Source organism: Dromiciops gliroides, chromosome 5 (assembly GCF_019393635.1).
Source record: "Dromiciops gliroides isolate mDroGli1 chromosome 5, mDroGli1.pri, whole genome shotgun sequence".
In the NCBI taxonomy this organism is placed as follows: Eukaryota; Metazoa; Chordata; class Mammalia; order Microbiotheria; family Microbiotheriidae; genus Dromiciops; species Dromiciops gliroides.
In genome coordinates, this window is record NC_057865.1 from 254,566,372 (window position 1) to 254,588,479 (window position 22,108).

At 39.4% G+C, this 22,108-nt stretch overlaps 1 protein-coding gene across 1 annotated transcript in view; it reads left to right on the forward strand.

Moving 5' to 3' along the window:
- The window catches only part of OTOGL (otogelin like), a 201,962-nt gene that overhangs the window by 115,395 nt on the left and 64,459 nt on the right, over positions 1-22,108 (forward strand). The window contains 2 exon segments of the mRNA XM_043968164.1: positions 13,142-13,309; positions 15,221-15,499. Of these exon segments, the coding sequence (XP_043824099.1) occupies positions 13,142-13,309; positions 15,221-15,499 (447 nt within the window).

Consider the following 22,108-nt stretch of genomic DNA (forward strand, 5'->3'; position numbering starts at 1 on the left):
TACAAACTAAAAGCTCTCATAAATACATAATTGACAGAAAATCTAACAAGTAAAAGCAGTACCCTAATCACTGTTATACTCTTTCTGGTGGTTGATATTTAAAACATCAAGCCATGATACAGTATCAGGGATTTCTGAACATGTGCTTTACATATAACCTTGGCTCTGAACTTTCTAAAAAAGTCCCCTCAGGTCTTGTCTTATAGGAAGCCAGACCAAGGATAAGTTTTTTCTCCATTTGGTAGCCATCTTTTCAAGAGTTGTCTGTTCTGATAATCAATTTCAATCAAGGAGCCCAAGATCTCTAACCTCTTAAACTCACAAATTTGTCTCCAGGTAGGACATGACCATTCCAGGATCACTTTACAGTTCTTACTTGTCTTCAAGGAAGGAAATACAATGTGGTAAAGGCAGTTGAGGGTTCTGAGACTGAAGTCCAGCTCACCTAATTAAATCCTATTCACCTAACCTATTCTAGATGCCTGGGTAGAATGCTTATCATTTCTTCAGTTTGCACAAGTCCTCTCCCTTACATCCCTCTACAGATAAGTTCTTACAACCCTGCCATCATTTGTAGATTGGAAGAAAAGAGAGGCTAAGGGCAAATCACTTCCTTTAAAAGATCTACAGGGTCAGTGCCTCTTCTTGTGGAGCAGTCATTAAGGGACTACCTTCCCATCTCAAGGTGCCCAAGTCCTTCAGCCCTGAGCTATTTCTCTGGAAGCAGCTAGAGCTCAGAATCAGTCCTCCATGGGCTATATTCCAAATCCAATACCCCAATACATTTGTAATGAAATTTTTCAAAACAGAAAACTGAAAAAAACCCCAACTGTTCAGAAAACCAACAAAATATATAGATAGACAAAGTCTAGTAGTATGTACAATTTTATACATTCTGAAAGCCCCCACCTCTTCAATGAAGGGAGGGAAATTAATTTTCTCAGCTCTTCTCTGGGGTCAACCTTAGTCATTATAATAAATCATTTAGCTTTATTTTGTTGTCCTTTCAATTTTTTTTTTTTTGGTAAGGCAATTGGGGTTAAGTTATTTGCCCAGGGTCACACAGCTAGTAAGTTTTAAGTATCTGAGGATTTGAATTCAGGTCCTCCTGACTCCAGGGCCGGTGCTCTATCCACTGCACCACCTAGCTGCCCCTGTCCTTTCTATTAACATTGTTGCTGTTGGTGTGTGTGTGTGTGTGTGTGTGTGTGTGTGTGTGTGTGTGTGTATGTGTATACATAAAAATGTATAAATTTTTTTTCCCGGCTTGGTTTAGTTCACTCTATTTCATGTAAGTCTTGTCATGCTTCTTTGAATTTTTCATATTAATCATTTCCTATACTTCAATGATTTTCCATTACATCCCTATACCACAATTTATTTGGCTATTCTCCAATCAATGGGTGTCTACTTTATTTCTAGTCCTTTGGTTAATTCTTGAATATTAAACCTCTACCTTCCTCTACAGAATCATTCTGTGATGATTAAAAATATGAGAGACATAGTTTCTGGGTAATTTAATCATTTTATTAATAGGCCGGCAGGTTATTAATAAAAGGTGGCTTATTGGCTCTCTCAGACCAAAGACCCCTAATGGTGGTGGGGTGGGTAGAGCACCGGCCCTGGAGTCAGATTCAACTTTCTTTCAACTGTAGGAACTCCATCACATAGCAATTAAATCTAATTGGTTAACAACCAAATCTAACAGACTGACATGATTGGAGGTGGGTTGTACTAAAATGAAGTCCAGGGATACGTGACTTAGATGACATCAGAGAAGGAACAGGGACCCCTCACCCAAAATATTTTCCAGGTAGATATAGTTTAATCTCATCAGTAAAGTCCTTCAGCTATGTAAACAAAAGGATCTTTTTACACCCAAGACTCCTTTGTAAGCCTGGGTCTGGTTTGACCCAGATGAATCTTACTTTCAAGGAGAACTTGCCTTTGAAGTGGAGGGGGACAGATAACGACTAAGAAAGAAGGGGGAATATTGGTTCTCCTGAAATATCTATTATTAATAATTACTTCTCACAATTCCTTAGTATCTTTTGCATTCTACTCATTCATCTTTGAGATTATTGGAGTGTTTACTATTTTGAGAGCATTTGACATCAGGCACTAGAGAGGGAGAGACTCCTATACCATTTATTATGTGTAGTTACCACAAAATACAACAAAATTGCCATGACAGGGAACCAACCTTGATGATAGCTATGTCTATATAGAAGTCTGTGTGCAGAGTGAAGTTGGTTTATTTTCTGACAACTAAAAAAATCAATAATAATAAAAGACCATGTTGACGGGAAAGGAGTCTGCAGGAGCAGAAAGAAAAGAAGAAATAATGGCAATATTAATGTGTGACAGGAAGGAATGTGAGGAGTTAAAGAATAGTCAGAATGCTAATGTCATTAGAAATATTCAGGTAATGAAGGGATTATGTTGGCCTGGTAGGGGGAAATCTTCTATCCACAGACCTGGGCTGGTTCTTGACATAGTGACTGATTCTGAGCATGGGGTATTTTTAGGGGGCAGCACATGTAGTGGATTCTGTCTTTGTAGGGGTGTTAAGGTCGGGCCATAGAGAATCTTAAATGTGACAAGGGAGACCAAAGAAAATTCAGTGGGAATTAGGGGCTTCCATCATGCTGAACCTCAGGGGAACATTAGTCAACAGGAAAATAGGTGCCTACTTGACACACCAAACACAGTGTAGTCACACCTGACCTAAGGACACAGATTTGCTGATGACTTTAGTGGGTTTATTTTATATCCTGCAACATTACTTCTTTCTTTCTTACTTATTTTATGGTTAGATTTATCTGGCTCTTAGAGGGGAAGGTTGAGGTCCCCCTACACTAGAGTTTTACTGTCTATTTCCTCCTTTAATTAATTTACTCTTTTAAGAATTTAAGGGGGCACCTAGGTGGCGCAGTGGATTCAGGAGGACCTGAGTTCAAATCTGGTCTCAGACACTTGACACTTACTAGCTGTGTGACCCTGGGTAAGTCACTTAACCCCCATTGCCCTGCAAAAAACCCAAAACAAAACAAAACAAACAAACAAACAAAAAGAATTTAAATGCCATGCCATTTAGTGCTCCTGGTTTCTAGTTTGTATAATGGAAAGATCATTAGATTGGAAGCCTGAGTATGAATTCCGGTTCTGCCAATTACTTCCTGGGTCACCTGGTGTCAGATAGTCAATTTTCTGGTCCTCAGCTCCAAACTTCCTAATGGACCCAAACCCGATTAAAATGAAACTGGGAGATCTTTAACAAAATAAAGAAACATACATAGCTATACATTATATGACATAGATAATCTTAATTTGTGGTTTTCTAAATTGATATGTAGCCTGCAAGGGATACCTTTCTATTTGAATTTGACATTATTGTACTATATGTCCTCTAAAGTCCCTTCTAGCTTTAAATCTATGATCCTACATACAAAGGCTTAAAATATTTCCTGTTTGTTGTTATAGCAAATGTTATCAAACTGATAAAGAAAATAAGTTATTCTGAGGAAAAGTTTAAAATGTATAGATGACCTTACTGCCGCAAAATTTGGTAATCCTTGGCAAAGGAAAGACCAAGACACCATGTCTCTATGTGTCCCCTTGTTGTGTTTGCTATAATTGAAAGTGGAATTTTTTAGTTGTGTGTACTTTCTGTACTTTCAGACTCCTTTTATTTGATTAGACATTCTTATTACTGTTTTTAAACTTTTTACTGCAGTGAACGGTTGCCTAAATAGACAGCTAAATTATAATCCTTCCTGGAGAAAATTAATGATAGGGTCAGTGCTCTTATTCCCTGTCACTAGTGAAATTGCATGAAAATAAATAGAGAAACAGGCCATTAATTCATTGTGGATTGTATTTAATTCAGAAACCTTCTCTTTTTATACAAATGGATTTCTCAGTCAGTAATTATCTCTTCAGGTTGCTATAGTAAGAAGTTTATACAGTAGAGTTTGGGAGGAATATTGTTTTATTATGTGTTTCTGCTTTATCTTGATATTCTTTTGGATGACCTCATTGGGTGTGGGAGGGAGGCACTCTGAGGCTGAATGAGAGTGAATCTTGGTCTCAGAACATGGCCTGTAATCTATTAGGAGTGTACCCTGGAGCAGATTTGCTCTTTTTGTCTATCTTAGGCTGTTAAATTGTTGTATGGCAAGTATGATGTGTGGGTAATTCTTTGTTCACCACTTTTGCCATTAATAAACAATCATGATGACATAAGAGGCAGTATCAGAAGGCAGGTAACGAGCTAGCCTTTAAACCAGGAATCCGGATTTAAGTCCTGTCGCTGATACATACTGGCTATCTGACAACCCTAATTCTGAGACACTTTATACACACATATACATCCACTTAAAATATTTATACCACACACATACATATGTGTATATGTACACATACATGTGTATGTATATACATTTAGACATATGAACACACACGTAATACCTGTATGCACACATGCAGATACATATATTTGCATGTACATTTCTCTGTAGTTATACATACATTATATATACATACACACATATGCACTGTACCTGTGATGCCATTGTTGTAGGGAATTCCCAGTTGAGAAAACCCCCTCTACCAATGAAGATCACTACCATCTCATTTTAGAGATTTGCTTAGGAAAGAGAAGGGTTAATTGGCTTTCCCAGGGTCACACAGTCAGTATATGTCAGAGGTTGGATTTGAACCTTTGTCTTCCTGAATTTGAGGTCAGTTTCTCCTCTGTCACACTGTGCCACATCTCATATCAATATGTAGGTAGAAAACTTACAGACAGTTTCCATGGTAGAGCTGATCAAGAGCCAACCTAGGAGGCAGGAAGACATGGATTCAAATCTTGTCTCTGCCAGACATTAGCTCTGTGACCCTGGACAACTTCTTGGTGGCCCAGGCAACTATCTGAGACTTTAACTTAGAGATGTTATTGATCTGCAACCATGGTGGGTGTTCTACTCTGGGATTTTTCTACATAGATGAAACCATAGGTTAAGATGAAAATGATAAGACAAATATATAGGTACACAATTCGGTTATTTAATTTAGCTTGCCTTTTTAAAAGTGTATAGACTAGGGGCAACTAGGTGGCACAGTGGATAAAGCACCGGCCCTGGAATCAGGAGTACCTGCGTTCAAATCTGGCCTCAGGCACTTGACACTTACTAGCTGTGTGACCCTGGGCAAGTCACTTAACCCCCATTGCCCTGCCAAAAAAAAAAAAGTTTATAGAGTAGGTTGAAATAGATTCCACCTGTTTCACCTCCTACCTGGGTAGCTCATTTTTCTTATAGTTCCAGGGGAGATTCTTGTCCTTCTTGCTTGACTTCAAGTATATTCCCCTTAGAATTAATGTGAAAATGCCTTCTTATTAACCATTGTGCTTTTCCTTCTGCACTGGATCAGTTAGGACTTGCTGTGGGCTGGGATTGAGAGCCCCCTCCGTGGAACAGCCTGAAGCCTCATGGGCTGACTGGTGAGAAGAGGTTTTGAAAAGAAGATTCTCTTTCAATATGTGGCTAGAAGCATCATGTTGCTTATGCAGGGCTACTATTGGTTGACAGGGATGGTGGCAAGAAGCAAAAGTGTTGTCTGGGTCAGCAGGGAGAGCTAGTTAGGATCAACAATTTGAAAAATAAGGAAAGAAATGTAGTGTGGGGTGGTTATAATGAATAAATCAATCAATCACTAAGCATCAGTGAAGCACTAGGTGCTACTGTGTACCTACTATGTGTAATACATAGAAAAAAATGAAATAATCCCTGCTTGTAAGCATATATAAGCATATATATATATACACACATGCAAAAATATACATATACATACATACACACACATATATATATATATATATATAAGGTATATATGGGGTGTCTGCCCTTCTGCAGTATCCCATTCTTCTCACATGGAAATGTGGACCTCTCCTCATTTTCTGGAAAGTCTCACTCACTATGACTTGTCCTCACATTAACAATTTTAGTTTACCAGAAAACAATTACCATCATATTGTTGAACTCTCAGAGTCATAGGGGTCACAGTGTAGGTTACAAATATATTCCCACTACTTACCACTTTAGCTCTTGACCCCCACCAATATACTTACATTTTTACAAACAAGCCATTTACAATGATCTTAAACATAAAAATTTATGTAGCAAAAATGCAAAAGAAATAACATCATCAAAGGACTCATACATTCAGGCATAATAAACACATCACAGTATATACATAAATTTTGGACATATTTACGTACCAATGAAGTCAATACCTCTGGGGGAGAGCAGGAGCACATAAGGGAAGAAAAAACGTGTGCTTGTGATAATGTTTAATGTTGCATGAACAAAGGTCAGTGATCTTATTCTCTGTCACTAGTGAAACTGCATGACAATAAACATAAAAACAGGTAATTGTCTGCTGAATGACAATTATACTGGGAATGAACAAAAATAACTAAAAAGAAGATGATACCAAAGATAAATAAGGGGATAGGATATAGAAATGCTGATGACTTGAGTGGGTTTATTTTATATCCTGCAACATTACTTCTTTCTTTCTTACTTATTTTATGGTTAGATTTATCTGGCTCTTAGAGGGGAAGGTTGAGGTCCCCCTACACTGGAGTTTTACTGTCTATTTCCTCCTTTAATTAATTTACTCTTTTAAGAATTTAAGGGGGCACCTAGGTGGCGCAGTGGATTCAGGAGGACCTGAGTTCAAATCTGGTCTCAGACACTTGACACTTACTAGCTGTGTGACCCTGGGTAAGTCACTTAACCCCCATTGCCCTGCAAAAAACCCAAAACAAAACAAAACAAACAAACAAACAAAAAGAATTTAAATGCCATGCCATTTAGTGCATATTTGTATAGTATTGATACTACTTTATTGTCTATGGTTCATTTTAGCAAGATGTTGTTTCCTTGCTTATTCTTTTTAATTCGGTCTGTTTTTGGTTTTGCTTTGTCTGAGATCATGATTGCTAACTCTACTTTTTTTTTTTTTTTAACTTCAGCTGAAGCTCAATAGATTTTGCTCCAGCCATTCATTTTAACCCTGTGTGACTCTGGTTCAAGTGTGTTTCTTGTAAACAACATATTGTTGGATTCTGATTTCTAATCTATTTTGTTATTTACTTCTGTTTTATGGGTGAGTTCATCCCATTCACATTCTCAATAATGATTACTACTACATTTCCCTCCATCCTATGTCATTCTGTTTATCACCCCCCCAACTCTTGTTTCTCCTCTAAAGTGTATTTTGTTTTTGACCATTGCCTTCTTTTATTTGCCTTTCCTTTTATCACCTCCCTTATTTTTGTATCCTCTTCCCTTCCTACTTACCTATTGGGTAAGATAGATTTCTATTACCATTTGACTATGTATATGTATATTTCCTTTTGAACCAATTTAAATGTGAATGAGGTTCAAGTACTGACCATCCCTACCATTTTCCCCTCCATTGTAAAAGCTTTTCCTTGTCCTTGTCATCATAGTGGTCTTCTTCTTCCTCTTCTTCCTCCTCCTCCTCCTCTTCCTCCTCCTTCTTTTTGAGCAGCGAGCCTGCTTTATTCTTTATCATGGGCCCTGTTGGGTTTCTCGTGGGGCTGCTCCTCCTAGCCCTGCTTCAGGCTCAGCCTTAGGTATTCTCCCAGCCCGGGCATGGGTCAGCCTGCACGTGGCGCAGGGTGGTCAGGGGGTCGCCCAGGCAGTGGCTCTCCAGGGAGTCACAGAGGTGCGGATCCCCTTGGCTGGAGCCCAGGGCGTGCAGCTTCAGGAGGGCCTGGTTTAGGGCAGCCTCCATGGCATCCAAGCTGCGGTCCCACTCATCTGGGGCAGGTTTCTGCACAGCCTGGAGGAGGACCCGGCCCCCACGTTGGTTCTGGAGCCGCATAAGGCGCTCGGCGCCCTCGCGTTTGTCCTTTCCCAGGTAACGGAAAAAATGGGACATCCTCGGCAGAGCGACATTGTCCCGGTCGAAATAGAAACCCAGGGACAGATAGGAGTAGGAGGCCTGCAAGTAGAGGTTGGCCGGGAGGCTGACCAGGAATTTTCACTGGGCTTGTGCCCAAGTCACATTTTTTATGAGGCTTTGCTTGTAGAAGTTTTAACATCATTGTCTTCTAGTTTTTGTCTTGATCTTTCCTGTCAGGATAATAGAGTTCCCCCCCTGCCCCCCCCCACGGGGCAATGGGAGTTAAGTGACTTGCCCAGGGTCATACAGCTAGTAAGTGTCAAGTGTCTGAAGCCGAATTTGAACTCAGGTACTCCTGAATCCAGGGCTGGTGCTTTATCCACTGCGCAACCTAGCCACCACCAGGATACTAGAGTTTTATGGTCAGGCTCTTGTTGTTATTGTTTGCTTATTTTCCCACTATATTTATTGATTTGGGACTTTTTGTAAAGTTATACTCTGTTCCCAATGTCAAGGAGAGGTTCTGTCTCAAGCTTCAGGCTTTTTTCCCACTCCTATTTTCAGAGCTAGTTCTGGGGTTTTGGGTGTGTTTTGGTGTTTTCAAGGTGGTGTAATCTAGGAAGAAATGTAGTCATTGCTTTGTTGGTCTTCACTATAGTCCTTGCTCAAGATGGGCCCCTGATTCCTTGGGATTGGAATTCTTACTGCTTCTCAGGGACTCTCCTCCCTTGAGACCGGAAACAATACTATTCCTTAGGGTTCCTGATCCCTTAGAACCAGAAGTGATATTGCCCCTTAATGCTTCCACTCCCTCTTGACTCATTTTTTGCCCTTGAACTGTGACCCAGAAGTGGGTCTAGGCAATGGAGTTGTCAAACAGTGTTTGGTCCTTCATCCAGTGCTAGCACAGGTATCTTCTCTAATCTCTTTCTGACCAGTTGCCAGGTTCCCTTAGCGTCTCTGGCTTAGGAGTTCCCTAAACTGATGCTGCTTCTGTATCCACAACCACTGGTGTTTCATACATGTGGACTCTAGGCCAGAATCCTCCACCAGACCTCTCCTTCTGACCTCCTATATTGTCTTAGGCTGGAGGAATGTCTCCCTTTGACCTTTTTGGGGGGCTCTGTCATTCTAGAATTCAACCTATGGTGTTATTTTAAAGTTTTTTGGAAGGGAATGCTTCTCTACTCCACCATCTTGGCTCCATGCCTGACAGTCCCTTAATATGCTTTTCATTTATTTGTCCTTTGAAAGGATAGTTAATGGGGGCAGCTAGATGGCACAGTGGATAGAGCACCGGCCCTGGATTCAGGAGGACCCGAGTTCAAATCTGGCCTCAGACACTTAACAATTATTAGCTGTGTGACCCTGGGCAAGTCACTTTAGGAACAACTACTCTTTCCTCCATTCCACACTGCCTCCAAATCTCATACAATTATTATGGGAGAAGATAGAAATATGTGGAGTAGAAGATTATACAAATGCATGGATTCAGATATGGTTAAATGGCTATACTTAATGAATAGTTAGGTATCTTCTTGGCAGGAGGTCTCAGAGGATCATTCTAATACATAGCCCCATGTAATTTAACATTTTAAAAATAAGTAATTTGGATAAAGACATAAGATGGCATGCTTATAAAATATTTAAATGATACAAATATGAGGATAATAGTTAATACACTGGATGACAGAGTCAGGATCCCAAAAGATCTTGATAGGATAGAGCATTCTACTAAGATGAAATTCAATAAAGGTAAGTGTGAAGTCTCACACTTTGGTTCAGAAATTGACATCACAAGTATAAGATAGAGGAAGCATGTTTAGATAGTGGTTTCTTGGGAGGTTTAATGACTGCAGTCTCAAAACTCAGAATGAGTCAAGCAGTGTGAGATGATATCCAAAAATCTAAAGCAATCTTGGGGATGGAGATAGGAGGGAAATAGCTTGCAGGGATATGGAGCTGACAGTCCTTCTTGTGCCTGGAGACCATTCCTAGAGTAGTGTTCAGTTCACAGCACCACAAATTAAGAAGTTTATTGATAAACTAGAGAGTGTCCAGAAAAGAACAATTAGTCTGATGAAGCGACTAAAGCCCATATCACACAATGATCTGTTGAAGGAACTTGTGAAATTTAGCTTGGAGAAAATTCATGGGGGAAATTATGTTAGCCTGTGTTCAAGTATTTGAAGGGCTATTAAGTAGGAGAGAGAATGTACTTGTTATGTTTGGCCTCTGAGGACAGAACCAAGGCAATTTTATGCAAGTTACAAAAAACACATTTAGACTTGATATGAGGAAAAATGTATTGAAAATGAGAGCCATAGATAAGTGAAATGGACTTCCTCAAGAAGTAGTGAATTGCCCATCATGGGATGCTTTCAAGCAGAAGTTAGATGCTCATTCTTTAGGCATGTTATAGGTGGGATTTATTTAAGGGTATGGATTGGACAAGCTGGTCAATAAGGTCTCCTCCAACTCTAAAATTATCAGATTTTAAGAATAGAGAGAGAATAGAAGGGTGTCAGGATAGACTCTGAGTGACTCCCATCTTACTAAGGGATAGATAATGGATTATACAGCAAAGGAAACTGACAAGGAGACTGGAGAAAGAAAGTCAAGATATATCAGTGTTACAGAAGCCAGGGAGTTATTTTAGAAGCCAGGGTGGTAAATAATATCAATAAGTGCACAATGTTCAAGTAGAATGAGAAATGAGAGAAGTACCATTGAATTTGCATTTAAGAGATTGTTAGAGGGGCAGCTAGGTGGCGCAGTGGATAGAGCACTGGCCCTGGAGTCAGGAGAACCTGAGTTCGGGTCTGGCCTCAGACACTTAACACTTCCTATGTGACCCTAGGCAAGTCACTCAACCCCAATTGCCTCACCAAAAAAAAAAAAAAAAAGAGATTGTTAGAAGCTCTGGGGAGAACATTTTTAGCTAAGAAGTGGATTTGGAAGTCAGAAAATAAGGGAGCGAGAAGTGAGGGTTAGCTGAAGAAATAAAGGCAACAAGAACAAACATTTTATAGAAGTTCAGCTATGAAGGATAAGAGAAAGTTATATGATAAGATTTTAAGATATGGCAGGGCCAACACAATGTTTTTTTTGTTTGTTTTTTATGGAAAAGGGAGGCCTGGGAATATTTGTAGGTGGCATGACAAGATCTAATGGATAAGGAAAAATTGAAGATGAGAAGAAGCGAGCTAGTGGGGGCAAGATCTTACAGAAGACACAAGGTAATGAAAGCAAGCAGAGGGTTTACCCTTGTAAAGGATTTGATTCAATTCTTTCTCAGAGACTAAAACAAAGAAGAAATGAATCAAGCATTTATTAAGTGATATATGCAAGGCACCATGCTCAACACAAGCAAAAAGAAAGATATTCTTCCTGAAAGAGCTTCTATTCTAATAGAAGACAACATAGAAAAGGGAGCTGACCTACCAGTACCTCAGTTCACCCCAACAACATACCTGAACTGACAGGATGCTGGCCTGAGTTAGGTCCATCTCTTACAACTGAATATAAGTGGCTGAATTCATGATTGCTTTTTCTGTGCTATTCAGTGTACATCACGTACAATAACCTTGGACATAGTCTTGTAGGTAAATGTGATATTAGATGGTCTATATGATGATGATGATGATTTTTGTGGGGCAATGAGGGTTAAGTGACTTGCCCAGGGTCACACAGCTAGGAAGTGTCAAGTATCTGAGGCTGGATTTGAACTCAGGTCCTCCTGAATCCAGGGCCGGTGCTCTATCTACTGCACCACCTAGCTGCCCCCAGATAGTTTATATTATTAAGACTTCTTTGAGGCAAGACATTACAGATGGCTGTTATCTTTAAATGGATGACTTTCTCAGAAAGTTTGGGAGTGTCACAGATAGCAAAAACAAAAAATGAAACCAACTCTTCCCCCAAAGCCTTTTTTTTTTCCACAAAATGTTTTTGTTTCTTTTTGTTTGTTTGGTTTTTTTGCAGGGCAATGATGGTTAAGTGACTTGACCAGGGTCACACAGCTAGTAAGTGTCAACTGTCTGAGACCAGATTTGAACTCAGGTCCTCCTGATAAAGCCTGTGCTTTATCCACCACAACACCTAGCTGCCCCCAAAACCTTAAGAAACAACAAAAGCACTAAACAAACAAAAGCCTTTTCAATGTTTTCAGAATTTGAATTTGTCTTCTTTATTACAAATCCAGCAATTCATCTACTATGCTAGCTAGCGGATTAGACCTCCTTTAAAAAAAGAAATTATTCAGTTTTCTGGAATGATTTCCAAGTAAACCAGAGTTTACTGCATTAAGTATTGCTTTTCAGATCATATGAATGGATAAAAGCATGTGGGAGGGGATTGTATGGGGGAGGAGAAGACCTTGGAGTTCCTCTGTGTAATATCCTCACCTAGAGCTATTTCGACTGAAAAATACAAAGAGCTGAAGAAGAGATGAGTTTTGGGAACCTATAAAGATCCCTGAACATCCATATTTCTGGATATTACTGCAGCTGTCTACAAAGCACCTGTTGAGGAGTGGATAAAGAGCCAATTTCCAAGTCAAGAAGATATGGGTTCAAGACCTGCATCTGACATATACTGGCTCTATGTTTCTGGACAATTTCTCAAATTCTCAGTGTTCTAGACCATAGGTGTCCAACACATAGTGTGCAACGTCCCTGCAACATCTAGAATTACAGAATCGAAGCATATCATAGCTACAAGAGACCTTAGATATTTTCTTCTGCAATCTCCTGATTTTAAAGATGAGGAAACAGGCCCAGATAAGTTAATCTGACAGTTAACTCTACTTTTCCCATTTAGGAGCACATTATCTTTGGAATGAAGGTCAACTTTTTTTTTTTTTTTTTGGTGAGGCAGTTGGGGTTAAGTGACTTGCCCAGGGTCACACAGCTAGTAAGTGTCAAGTGTCTGAGGCCGGATTTGAACTCAGGTACTCCTGACTCTAGGGCCGGTGCTTTATCCACTGTGCCACCTAGCTGCCCTAAGGTCAACTATTTTTATTCAGGGTAAATTTTACTTTTTTTTAACAGGGAATTTAATTTGTCATAGCAAAAACACTATTATATGAAGTATGATTCTGTATCTCTTTTTAAAAGCTTGTTAATGATGTATTTAGTAGAATGGTAGAAACAAGTAAAATCATCCATGAAAATTCCCCCTTCTCTTATGTTTGTTTCATCAGGGCTCGGAGAAGGACCATATATCTTGGCTAGCTATGGAAGCAGTGGCACAGTTCTTGGAGCAAATATTACCAGTCGAAGAATCTTCCCTTTAAAAAGAACAAGTCCACATGATTTTGTGTTTTTTAGTTTTATGATAACTCCAGGACTTTTCAGAGAAAAAAAATCATGTGAGTATGCTTTGTACTTTAAGATCTTTGTTTTACATGGATATTGATAAACGACAAGGAAAAATGCATTTATTAAATGTCTACTGTGTAGACATTTAGCACTATTGTGCCAAACATCTTACAAATATTATCTGATTTAATCCTCACAACAACCCTATAAGTTAGGTGCTATTCCTATTGCTATTGTGTAGTCAAGGAAACTGAAACAGACAGTGACTTTCCTAGGGGCACACAGTTAGTAAATATCTTAGGTTATATTTGAACTCCGGTCTTCCTGAGTTGAGGCCCAGGGCTCTATGAACTGCTACCTAGCTGCCTCTAGATAATAGGATTTTTCTTTCTTCAGTGTAATGTTAGTTTCTTGAAGGCAGGAATTATTTTGTTCTGTCTTTGTATTTTTAACATCTAACATTGTAAGGACGTAATAAATACTTTCTGTTTAAATTAGTATATTAATATGGATTCTTTTTTCCCCCAAAAAACATATAATCATAAAAATTTCACACCACATCCTTATTTTCAAGAGACGCTTTTTTTTTTCATTCTCAGGAAGAAAAAGACCCTTTTCAAACTATTTTTTAAGGTGAAAGGACAAGACAATTGATATTAATTTGAATATGAATTGAAGATAAAAATGAATATTCAGAGATATAACCCTAGAGACATTCTAGATTCAGAAGTTTCATTGAGACAATCTGATTTCAGAATCTGGAATTGTAATATTGTATTTTCAAGAGAACCCCCCTTTTAATGGCTCGTATCAATTCATATTTTCAAGAGACTGCTCAATTGGCATCTACAACCCTTAAATAAGAGCAATAAGAACTCATATATTGACGCTGAAAAAGACCTCTCTTTTATCTATGACTCATAAATTAGGGAAACGGCATAATTAAAAGTATCTGCGAATTCAGTATATCCACTCATGATTTCATATGTCAAAAATGGAAAGTAGGGCAAATTGAGTATTTTTTAATTAAGTAAAAATGACTAGATTTCTTTTCTCTCCCTCTCTTTTCTGCCTTTTTATTTAGTCTTTCTCCAGCTTTTCTGCAGTGATACATATCTTCCATTGAAAAGTAATCTAAATAGATGCTTGGGTAGGCATTAACTACTCTTGTATTTTTTTTTTAAGTTGGTCAGTCAATCAGGAAACATTTATTAAACACCTATAATGTGTCAGGCTTTGTGCTAAGCACCGGGAATACAAAAAGAAGGAAAAGACAGTCCCTGCCTTTCAGGAACTTATTGATCTAATGGAGGAGATAACATAGGTTCTTAGAATAATTACTATTTGTAGATTGATTAAGGGTAGAAAAGTCCCTTAAAAAAAAGAAAACCTATCCAAGGCCTTCTTGACGTTTTGACAATCAAAAACCCCCTCTGTTTTGCAAAGTGACAATAAAAGAGTTTCTATAGTCTTTGAGTTTACCATTTCTTATGGGATTCAAGGCCTAACCTAGTTCTACATTTTACATTTCACAAATAAGGAAACCAAAGCATAGAGAAATGTAGTGATTTGCCTAATTCAAGTAGAGCTAGGATTTGAACTCAAGTTCCCTGATTCCCCATCTATTGCATTATACTATATGTGAAGCACATTGAGTCAGCTGTTAGTGGACCTGTGAATAGGTAAACCATTCTGGAAAGCAATTTGGAATTATTCACCACAGTTACTGAATTCTGCAAGGCCTTTGATTCAGCTAAACCCCTGTAGTTCTATACCATAAGCAAATCTAAGAAAGAAGAAAAAGTCCAATATATACAAAATATTTATTTCTACTGACCATGTGATGGGGGGAGGGAGAAAGGATATCATTTTAGCATACCAGTTATGTGTCCATTGTTAATGATGTCATCATTTGGGGGAGGGGTATGGAGTTATCTTTCCTCTTCCTTTCTGTGTTGCAGCTTTGTCCCTGGTTTCCTTAGAATCTGCTGAAAGGCCAAACTACTTTCTCTTTGTCCATGAGGACGACACCATTAGCTTGGAACGGTGGGAGGCAAACTCTGGTTTTCGCCGAAGTGCCACCTTTTTCCATCACCAGGGCCTCTGGATTCCGGGCTACAGCGCATTTGAACTGCACAGCAAGAAAGGGTTTTTCATTGTCTTCACTGATTCCACTGTCAAAGTCTCCAAATATGATGACTCTGAAGATTTTAAGCAGGCCAGTAGCTTTACCATGGAAGGTAGGCTTTGTGTGTCCTCAGAGAACACCGAGCTAATTCTGTCCCAACAGTACATAATGATAATAAACATTAAGGACCTACTGTGTGCCAAGCACTGGGCTGAGCACTTTGCAATTATTATCTCATTTGATTTTCACAAACACTCTGGGAAGTAATTGCTGTTATTATTCCCATCTTACAGATGATGAAATCAAGGGAAATACAGGGTCAGTGAATTTCCCAGGTTCACACACAGCTACTAAGTGTATGAAGCTGCATTTGAACTCGGAGCTTCCTAACTCCAGGCCCAGGCATACTGGTCTCAGATACTTACAACTAATGTGACATTGGGCAAATCATTTAACCTTTGTTTGCCTCAGTTTCCTCATCTATAAAGTGGGGATAATAATAGCACCTAGCTCCCAAGGTTGTGAAAATCAAATGAGGTGATTGTAAAGTGCTTAGCACAATATCTTGCACATAGTAAGCCCGATAAAAATGTTGGTTGTCATGATTATGATTATTTCCAAATCACTCAGATTTGTAGATAGAAAGGAAACTTTGAGGCCATGTAGTTCAGCTCCCTCATTTTAGACATGAGCACACTGAGGCCTGTAGGTTTTTAACATACAGGTAAAGTGCTTCATTAAAGAGCTGGCTAAGTAGATATTATTATTATTATTATTATTATTATTACTAATTGTTACTGTTATAATCTCTGCCCCCTCTATCATCACAAAAACAAAACGAAACAAAACCCCCCAATCAAACCCAGTGGATCAGTCACTGTGATGGTTTTCTCATAAATAGTAAACCTTGAAGTCACTTAATTGAACGTACTGGATCTGATCTTCCCCCACCCTTGTCTTCTGCCCTCCAAGCTGACATGATTCTGCATCAGATGAAGGAGGGCTTATCTCTGCCCTTGTCCACATGTTTCTCCTGGTAATGTTTGACAATGATGAGGCTTATATTTATATAGTACTTTAAGGTTTACAAAATACTTTCCCTTGATCACTTGAGCCTCCCAACAATCCTGGGGGTAGATGCCATTTACAGATGATGAAAACAGAGGACCACAATAGTAAAGTGACTAGATAGGGGTGGCATGTACTCTGCCTCTACCATGGCTGCCTAGTCCTGGGCAACATGAGCCTGTTCAAAATATTATACGTGGTGGGGCAGCTAGGTGGCGCAGTGGATAAAACATCGGCCCTGGATTCAGGAGGACCTGAGTTCAAATCTGGCCTCAGACACTTGACACTTACTAGCTGTGTGACCCTGGGCAAGTCACTTAACCCTCATTTCCCTGCAAATAAACAAACAAACAAAAAATATTATACATGGTTGTTGATGTCTCTTGATGGCTACAGGTGAGTCAAAATGTCTGCCTATATATCTGATCCACCACCGTGGTACAGGGCCATACCACCTCACATCTGGACTATGGAAATAGTCTGCTGGTTGGTTTCTCAGCCAAAGGGCTCTCCACACCCCAATATGTCCTCCACAGAGCTGCCACAGTGATTTTCCTAAAGCATAGATTATAATCATATCACACCCCTGCTCCGTAAACTGCAGTGGCTCCCTATCACCTCCTGGGTAAAACATAAAATCCTTTGTTTGGCATGCACAGCCATTTATACCATCTCTCCCCTCATACACATGTCTTTCTAGTCTTCTTCTAGTCTTCTACTCTACTCCTTCCCCATCCCTGCTCTTGCTCCCTATTCTGAATCCAGTGATGTTGTCCTCCTTTCTGATCTGCACACCCAATACTCCATCTCCTGACTCAGTGCATTTTCACTGGCAGTCCCCATGCCTGGAAGACTCTCTAACTTTATCTCTGCCTCCTGGCTTCTCTGGTTTCTCCAAGTCCCAGCTAAAATTTCTCCTTCTAAAGGGAGCCCTTCCTTAGCACTCTTAGTTCTACTATCTTCCCTCTCTCAACTGTTTTCATTTTATCTAGTTTATATAGCTTGTCTGTCCATAGTTGTTTGAAAACTGTCTCCCCCATTAGATTGTGGGCCCTTTGAGAGATGGGACTGTCTTTTTTCTTTTTAAAGTTTCTTTGTGTCTCCAGTGCACAGTGTCTGGTACATGGTGGGTGCTCAATAAATGTTTATTGACAGACTGATCCTGTAAGGGTACGGTTCCTCAACCTTGTAAAGACTCCTGTGGGGCTGTCACAGGTCCATTGATTCCTATATATTTGTTATTTGGATGTTTTTTGGAGTGATCGTGTCATGAGTTCGAGAGCTCACTGCCTTTCCTCCTGATTCCTATATATTAGAAATGTTGGGCTTTGTAACAAGCTTATGTCTGTTCCATGATTAGGGATGATGACATTCTGATAGTAATAGACAATCCAGGGTTCTCTTCACTTCCTCCTTTAACCAGATTGGAGGCATCCCACAGAGGCTATGTATTCTCAGGAAGGGGAGGAGGGGGCCATCCATAATAAATTGGAAAGTGAGGAAGAAAACAAATTATTAGGGGGGGAATCATGAATGATATTAAGTAGAAAATAAAAAGATGATCCAGAAAATATGGGCAACTTGTGACCCATATGCCTACTTTCTCAATTCTAGTAAACAGAATGATTTGCACATATATTAAAAATGTCTGTGATGATAATATGAGAGAAAAGAACAGGCAGGCTTTCACAATTGGTTTTCTGCTGCAGGCCACATTTTCACAGCAATTGACTCAGCAGTGGCAAGGAAACAAAAGCCCAAAGCAATTAGTGTTTATTGATTTTTTTAAAAAAGCATTTGACTCGATAGAGCAAAATACAACCTTATAAGTTCTCCTCCAACCAGTTTTCTGCCATGCATGTGTGAAAATTGCAGGCAATTCCTTAGCTGATGCAGCATAGAAAATTATTTCATGTTTTTCTGATTCTCAATCTCAAGTGCAACTTTGAATAGGGAGATGTGTGCTCACAAAGGAAGTTCTGTATCATCCTGGAAGGTTTCTAGTCAAGAGCCCAGAGGGAAAAAAGATCATATATTTAGAGCTTCAAGGGACTTTAGATGTCATGGTGTCCAAAACCCTCACTTTAAAGATGAGAAAACCGACCCTGAGGTTAAGTCCAAGTCACAGCCCTGGTCAGTGATGGACAGAGGATCTGAAGCTATATCATGTGTCTCTATAGCCAGTGCTTTTCCAGTCTACTATGTTGTATAAGCACTTGTGTGAGATGACATTGTGCTTTTTACAGCTAGCCTCAAACCCTTGCAGTCTCCATAATAGAATTCATGACCACTCACAGGCTCCAACATGACAGTCCAAACAGGAAAAAAAAGAAGTAAATGAAGAATGTCTCTTGTGCAGGTATCCAGGTGAACTGACAGCCCATTGAGTTCATCTTTCAGCACATATACCTTGAATAAACACTGCAGCTGAGCAATGAATCGGATTCAAAATTGAATGGGATCAGGAGAGTAGTCTAGATTGCTTTTGGAAAACTGAACAGGACTTTAAATGACCCTATTGTATTTCCTGAAACAAAATCATAGTTTCTTGATAAGACATATTCTGGACTCACTATAATCCCTGAAGAATAAAAACTGAAGGTGAACCAAAAGGCAATGAATGAAAGGACAATGGTTATAAATAGGATTTCCATGGTCTAATGCTAGCTGATGAGCAGTCATGACATGTATGAGAAGTGATGTTAAAGTTGTCGTTCAAAAAATTTGTTGGAAAAGGAAGTGGGCCTTTCATGAAGCAAGTGGGAATCAGAGCAGAGGGCCACCTGCCCAAGTGTTGAACAGGTCATTATTAAATGTTGAAAGACCTAGAAGAAGATATCCAGTGGGTTGGTTCTACTCTTGATGGAAGACTTATGGGAGGACGCAGACCAGACTCTCCCAGGATGAGAAGACATGGATGGATGGCCACCTGAACTATTGGTATCTCAACACCTTCCTGGAATTTTGTGACTAAAGTTTCCTCCAACGCTGTAAGAAACCATTTTTTATTTTCATTTTAATGTACTATTACAGATTCAGGAATGAATCACTAACTGCCTGACATTCCAGAGAATGTGCATGTGCCAACAAATCTATTTCCAAGGAAAGTCTTTTCCCCCCAGGAGATGAAATAGCCAAGTCCTCTTTATCTTGTGTAGGGGAAGAAGACAAACAAACAAGCCAGCAGCCACACGGTAAAAGTGAATCCCTATGGGAAGGCTTCTGTTTGTGTAATAGGCACATCATGGATTGTGTTCATCTTATCATGACTGGGGTGAATAGTGACTATTTGGCATTTTGCCTTTCACAATCTGGCCCCTCTCCACCACCCTAGACTTCGTACATCCTTCTCTCTTCTACTTTACTCCAGCCACAGTCATTTACTGCTCAAACATGGCATCCCACCACCGTGTCTCTGTTGGGTTGTCCCCCATACCTAGAATGCTCTGTCCCCCTCTCTTTAGCTTCTTGCTTTCCCTGGCTTCCTTCAAGATTCAGGTAAAGTCTCACCTCTGCAAAAGACCTTCCCCTGTTCCTCTACCTGCTAATACCTTTTCCTCCTAGGTTACTTTCCATCTATTCTGTTTCTATCTCATATATAACTAGTTATTTACATTTTGCAGTCTTCATTATAATGTAAGCTCCTGAAAGACAGGGACCATTTCTGTCATTCTTTATATGCTCAGAACTTGGCACCATGCCTCACATGCTAAAACATTTAATGAATGCTTCTTGCCTGACCACATCGGTGAGGGTAACATTAGAGATGACAATTTCTCATTTCTCTTTACATACTTGGGTAGATCTGATTTATTGAAATTCCGGAGGGCCTTACTGAAATCTTACCCTTACAGTGCTGAAATAATAGGATCATGTCAAGAATTCTGTAAAGCAATGTCTCCATGAAACATTAGCAGATTCCACAAGGAACTCAAGTACTGACCTTGATTTGAAATTCCATTGCATAAAAGGAGATGAAGCATCCACAGCAGCCCTGCCTACTCTGCATGTTGATATCCTTAGAAAAGGCCATGCTTTGCAAAGCCTCTCCTAGAGCAAGGCTGAAAAAGGAGTTATTGACTGCAAATGCTGGATATGGAAGATGCTTCATTGTTTTGTTTTGGTTTTGTGAGGCAATCAGGGTTAAGTGACTTGCCCAGGGTCACACAGCTAGTAAGTGTCAAGTGTCTGAGGCCGGATTTGAACTCAGGTCCTCCTGCCTCCAGGGCCGGTGCTCTATCCACTGTGCCACCTAGCTGCCCCGCGTCAATGTATTTTTAATAAAGCTCTTGTGGTCCTCACAATTGCACCTTATAGTTAGGAAGTCTGGATTGAGATGGTCTCAGAGCTAAGAAGAACTCACACTTTGCTTATATGACCCTGAACAACTCACTTAGCTTTCTTAGCCTTGGTTTCCTAATTTATAAAATGGGGATATAGCATCTAATTCATAAGGGTGTTTTGAGGATACAGTGAGATAAATGATGTTTTGCTACTCTTAAAGCACCATATAACTGTTAGCAATAATAGAATTTGAATAATTATAATATTTATAATGCTTATTATTAACAAGGTAAGCCACCAATCTGCACTGGTAGAGAGACTCCTTGTTCAATAGTTCCTTATACCAGTGAAGTTACTCCATGCCTTTACTATTAGTAAAATTTTCACAGCCCACCAGCCATATGGGCATTATTCTCACATATAAGTTTAATTAGATATACCATCTTCACTTAAAAAAAATATTTTAAAAAGTCTTTCACATATTGTTTGTTTAACCCTACACAAGTTGTTTTACCCCAGTACCCTAGGTAACTCTTTTTTTTTCTTTTTTTTGGTGAGGCAATTGGGGTTAAGTGACTTGCTCAGGGTCACACAGCTAGTAAGTGTTAAGTGTCTGAGGCCGGATTTGAACTCAGGTACTCCTGAATCCAGGGCTGGTGCTTTATCCACTGCACCATCTAGCTGCCCCCCTAGGTAACTCTTGAGGACTATACATTGCAGAAAAAGTACCTCACACATTGGTAGACAGAGTTTCTTATTGGAAGCTCTCTTTAACAATGAAACCACAGGTCCTGTTCCAAAAAATACATTGAATCAGAAATAGTAAAAGATCTTACCATCATGTAGGGCTTCCACAGATTGTCAGAAATGCAAAAATTCACGGACTTGTAATTTGTGCTTGAAAGTAGAAAGAAACTCACAGCATGTGAATTCCAGGGAACTAGTTTTCTGACTCACAATTCTTGAATAGGCCATAAGGCAGCAATCTTAAGCGTAGATGTTACAAAGATCTTAGGGACAAGAACAAATTCAGTTGCTTACCAGTCTTTTGCGTGGACTACTATTGCCTATGATTACTTAGCTTTTGAAGGATGCCACCTTCATCAAGAGAAAATATGCTGCTGTCAGACTGTAAAAACTGATATCAAATATAGGTTTTGGATATAAGGTAATGGATGAATAAGCATTCAACACAAATATCTTTTATTGCTATACAACTACTCTGGACAACCTATAATATAAATCCCAGCAATATAAAAACCACAGGAAGTCAAAAGAACCAAAAAAACCTGCTGGGAATCACAGTAACTGCTGGCATACATAACCAAACTTGACTGCGCTATTTTGATCACTAAAGACAATACCCTTT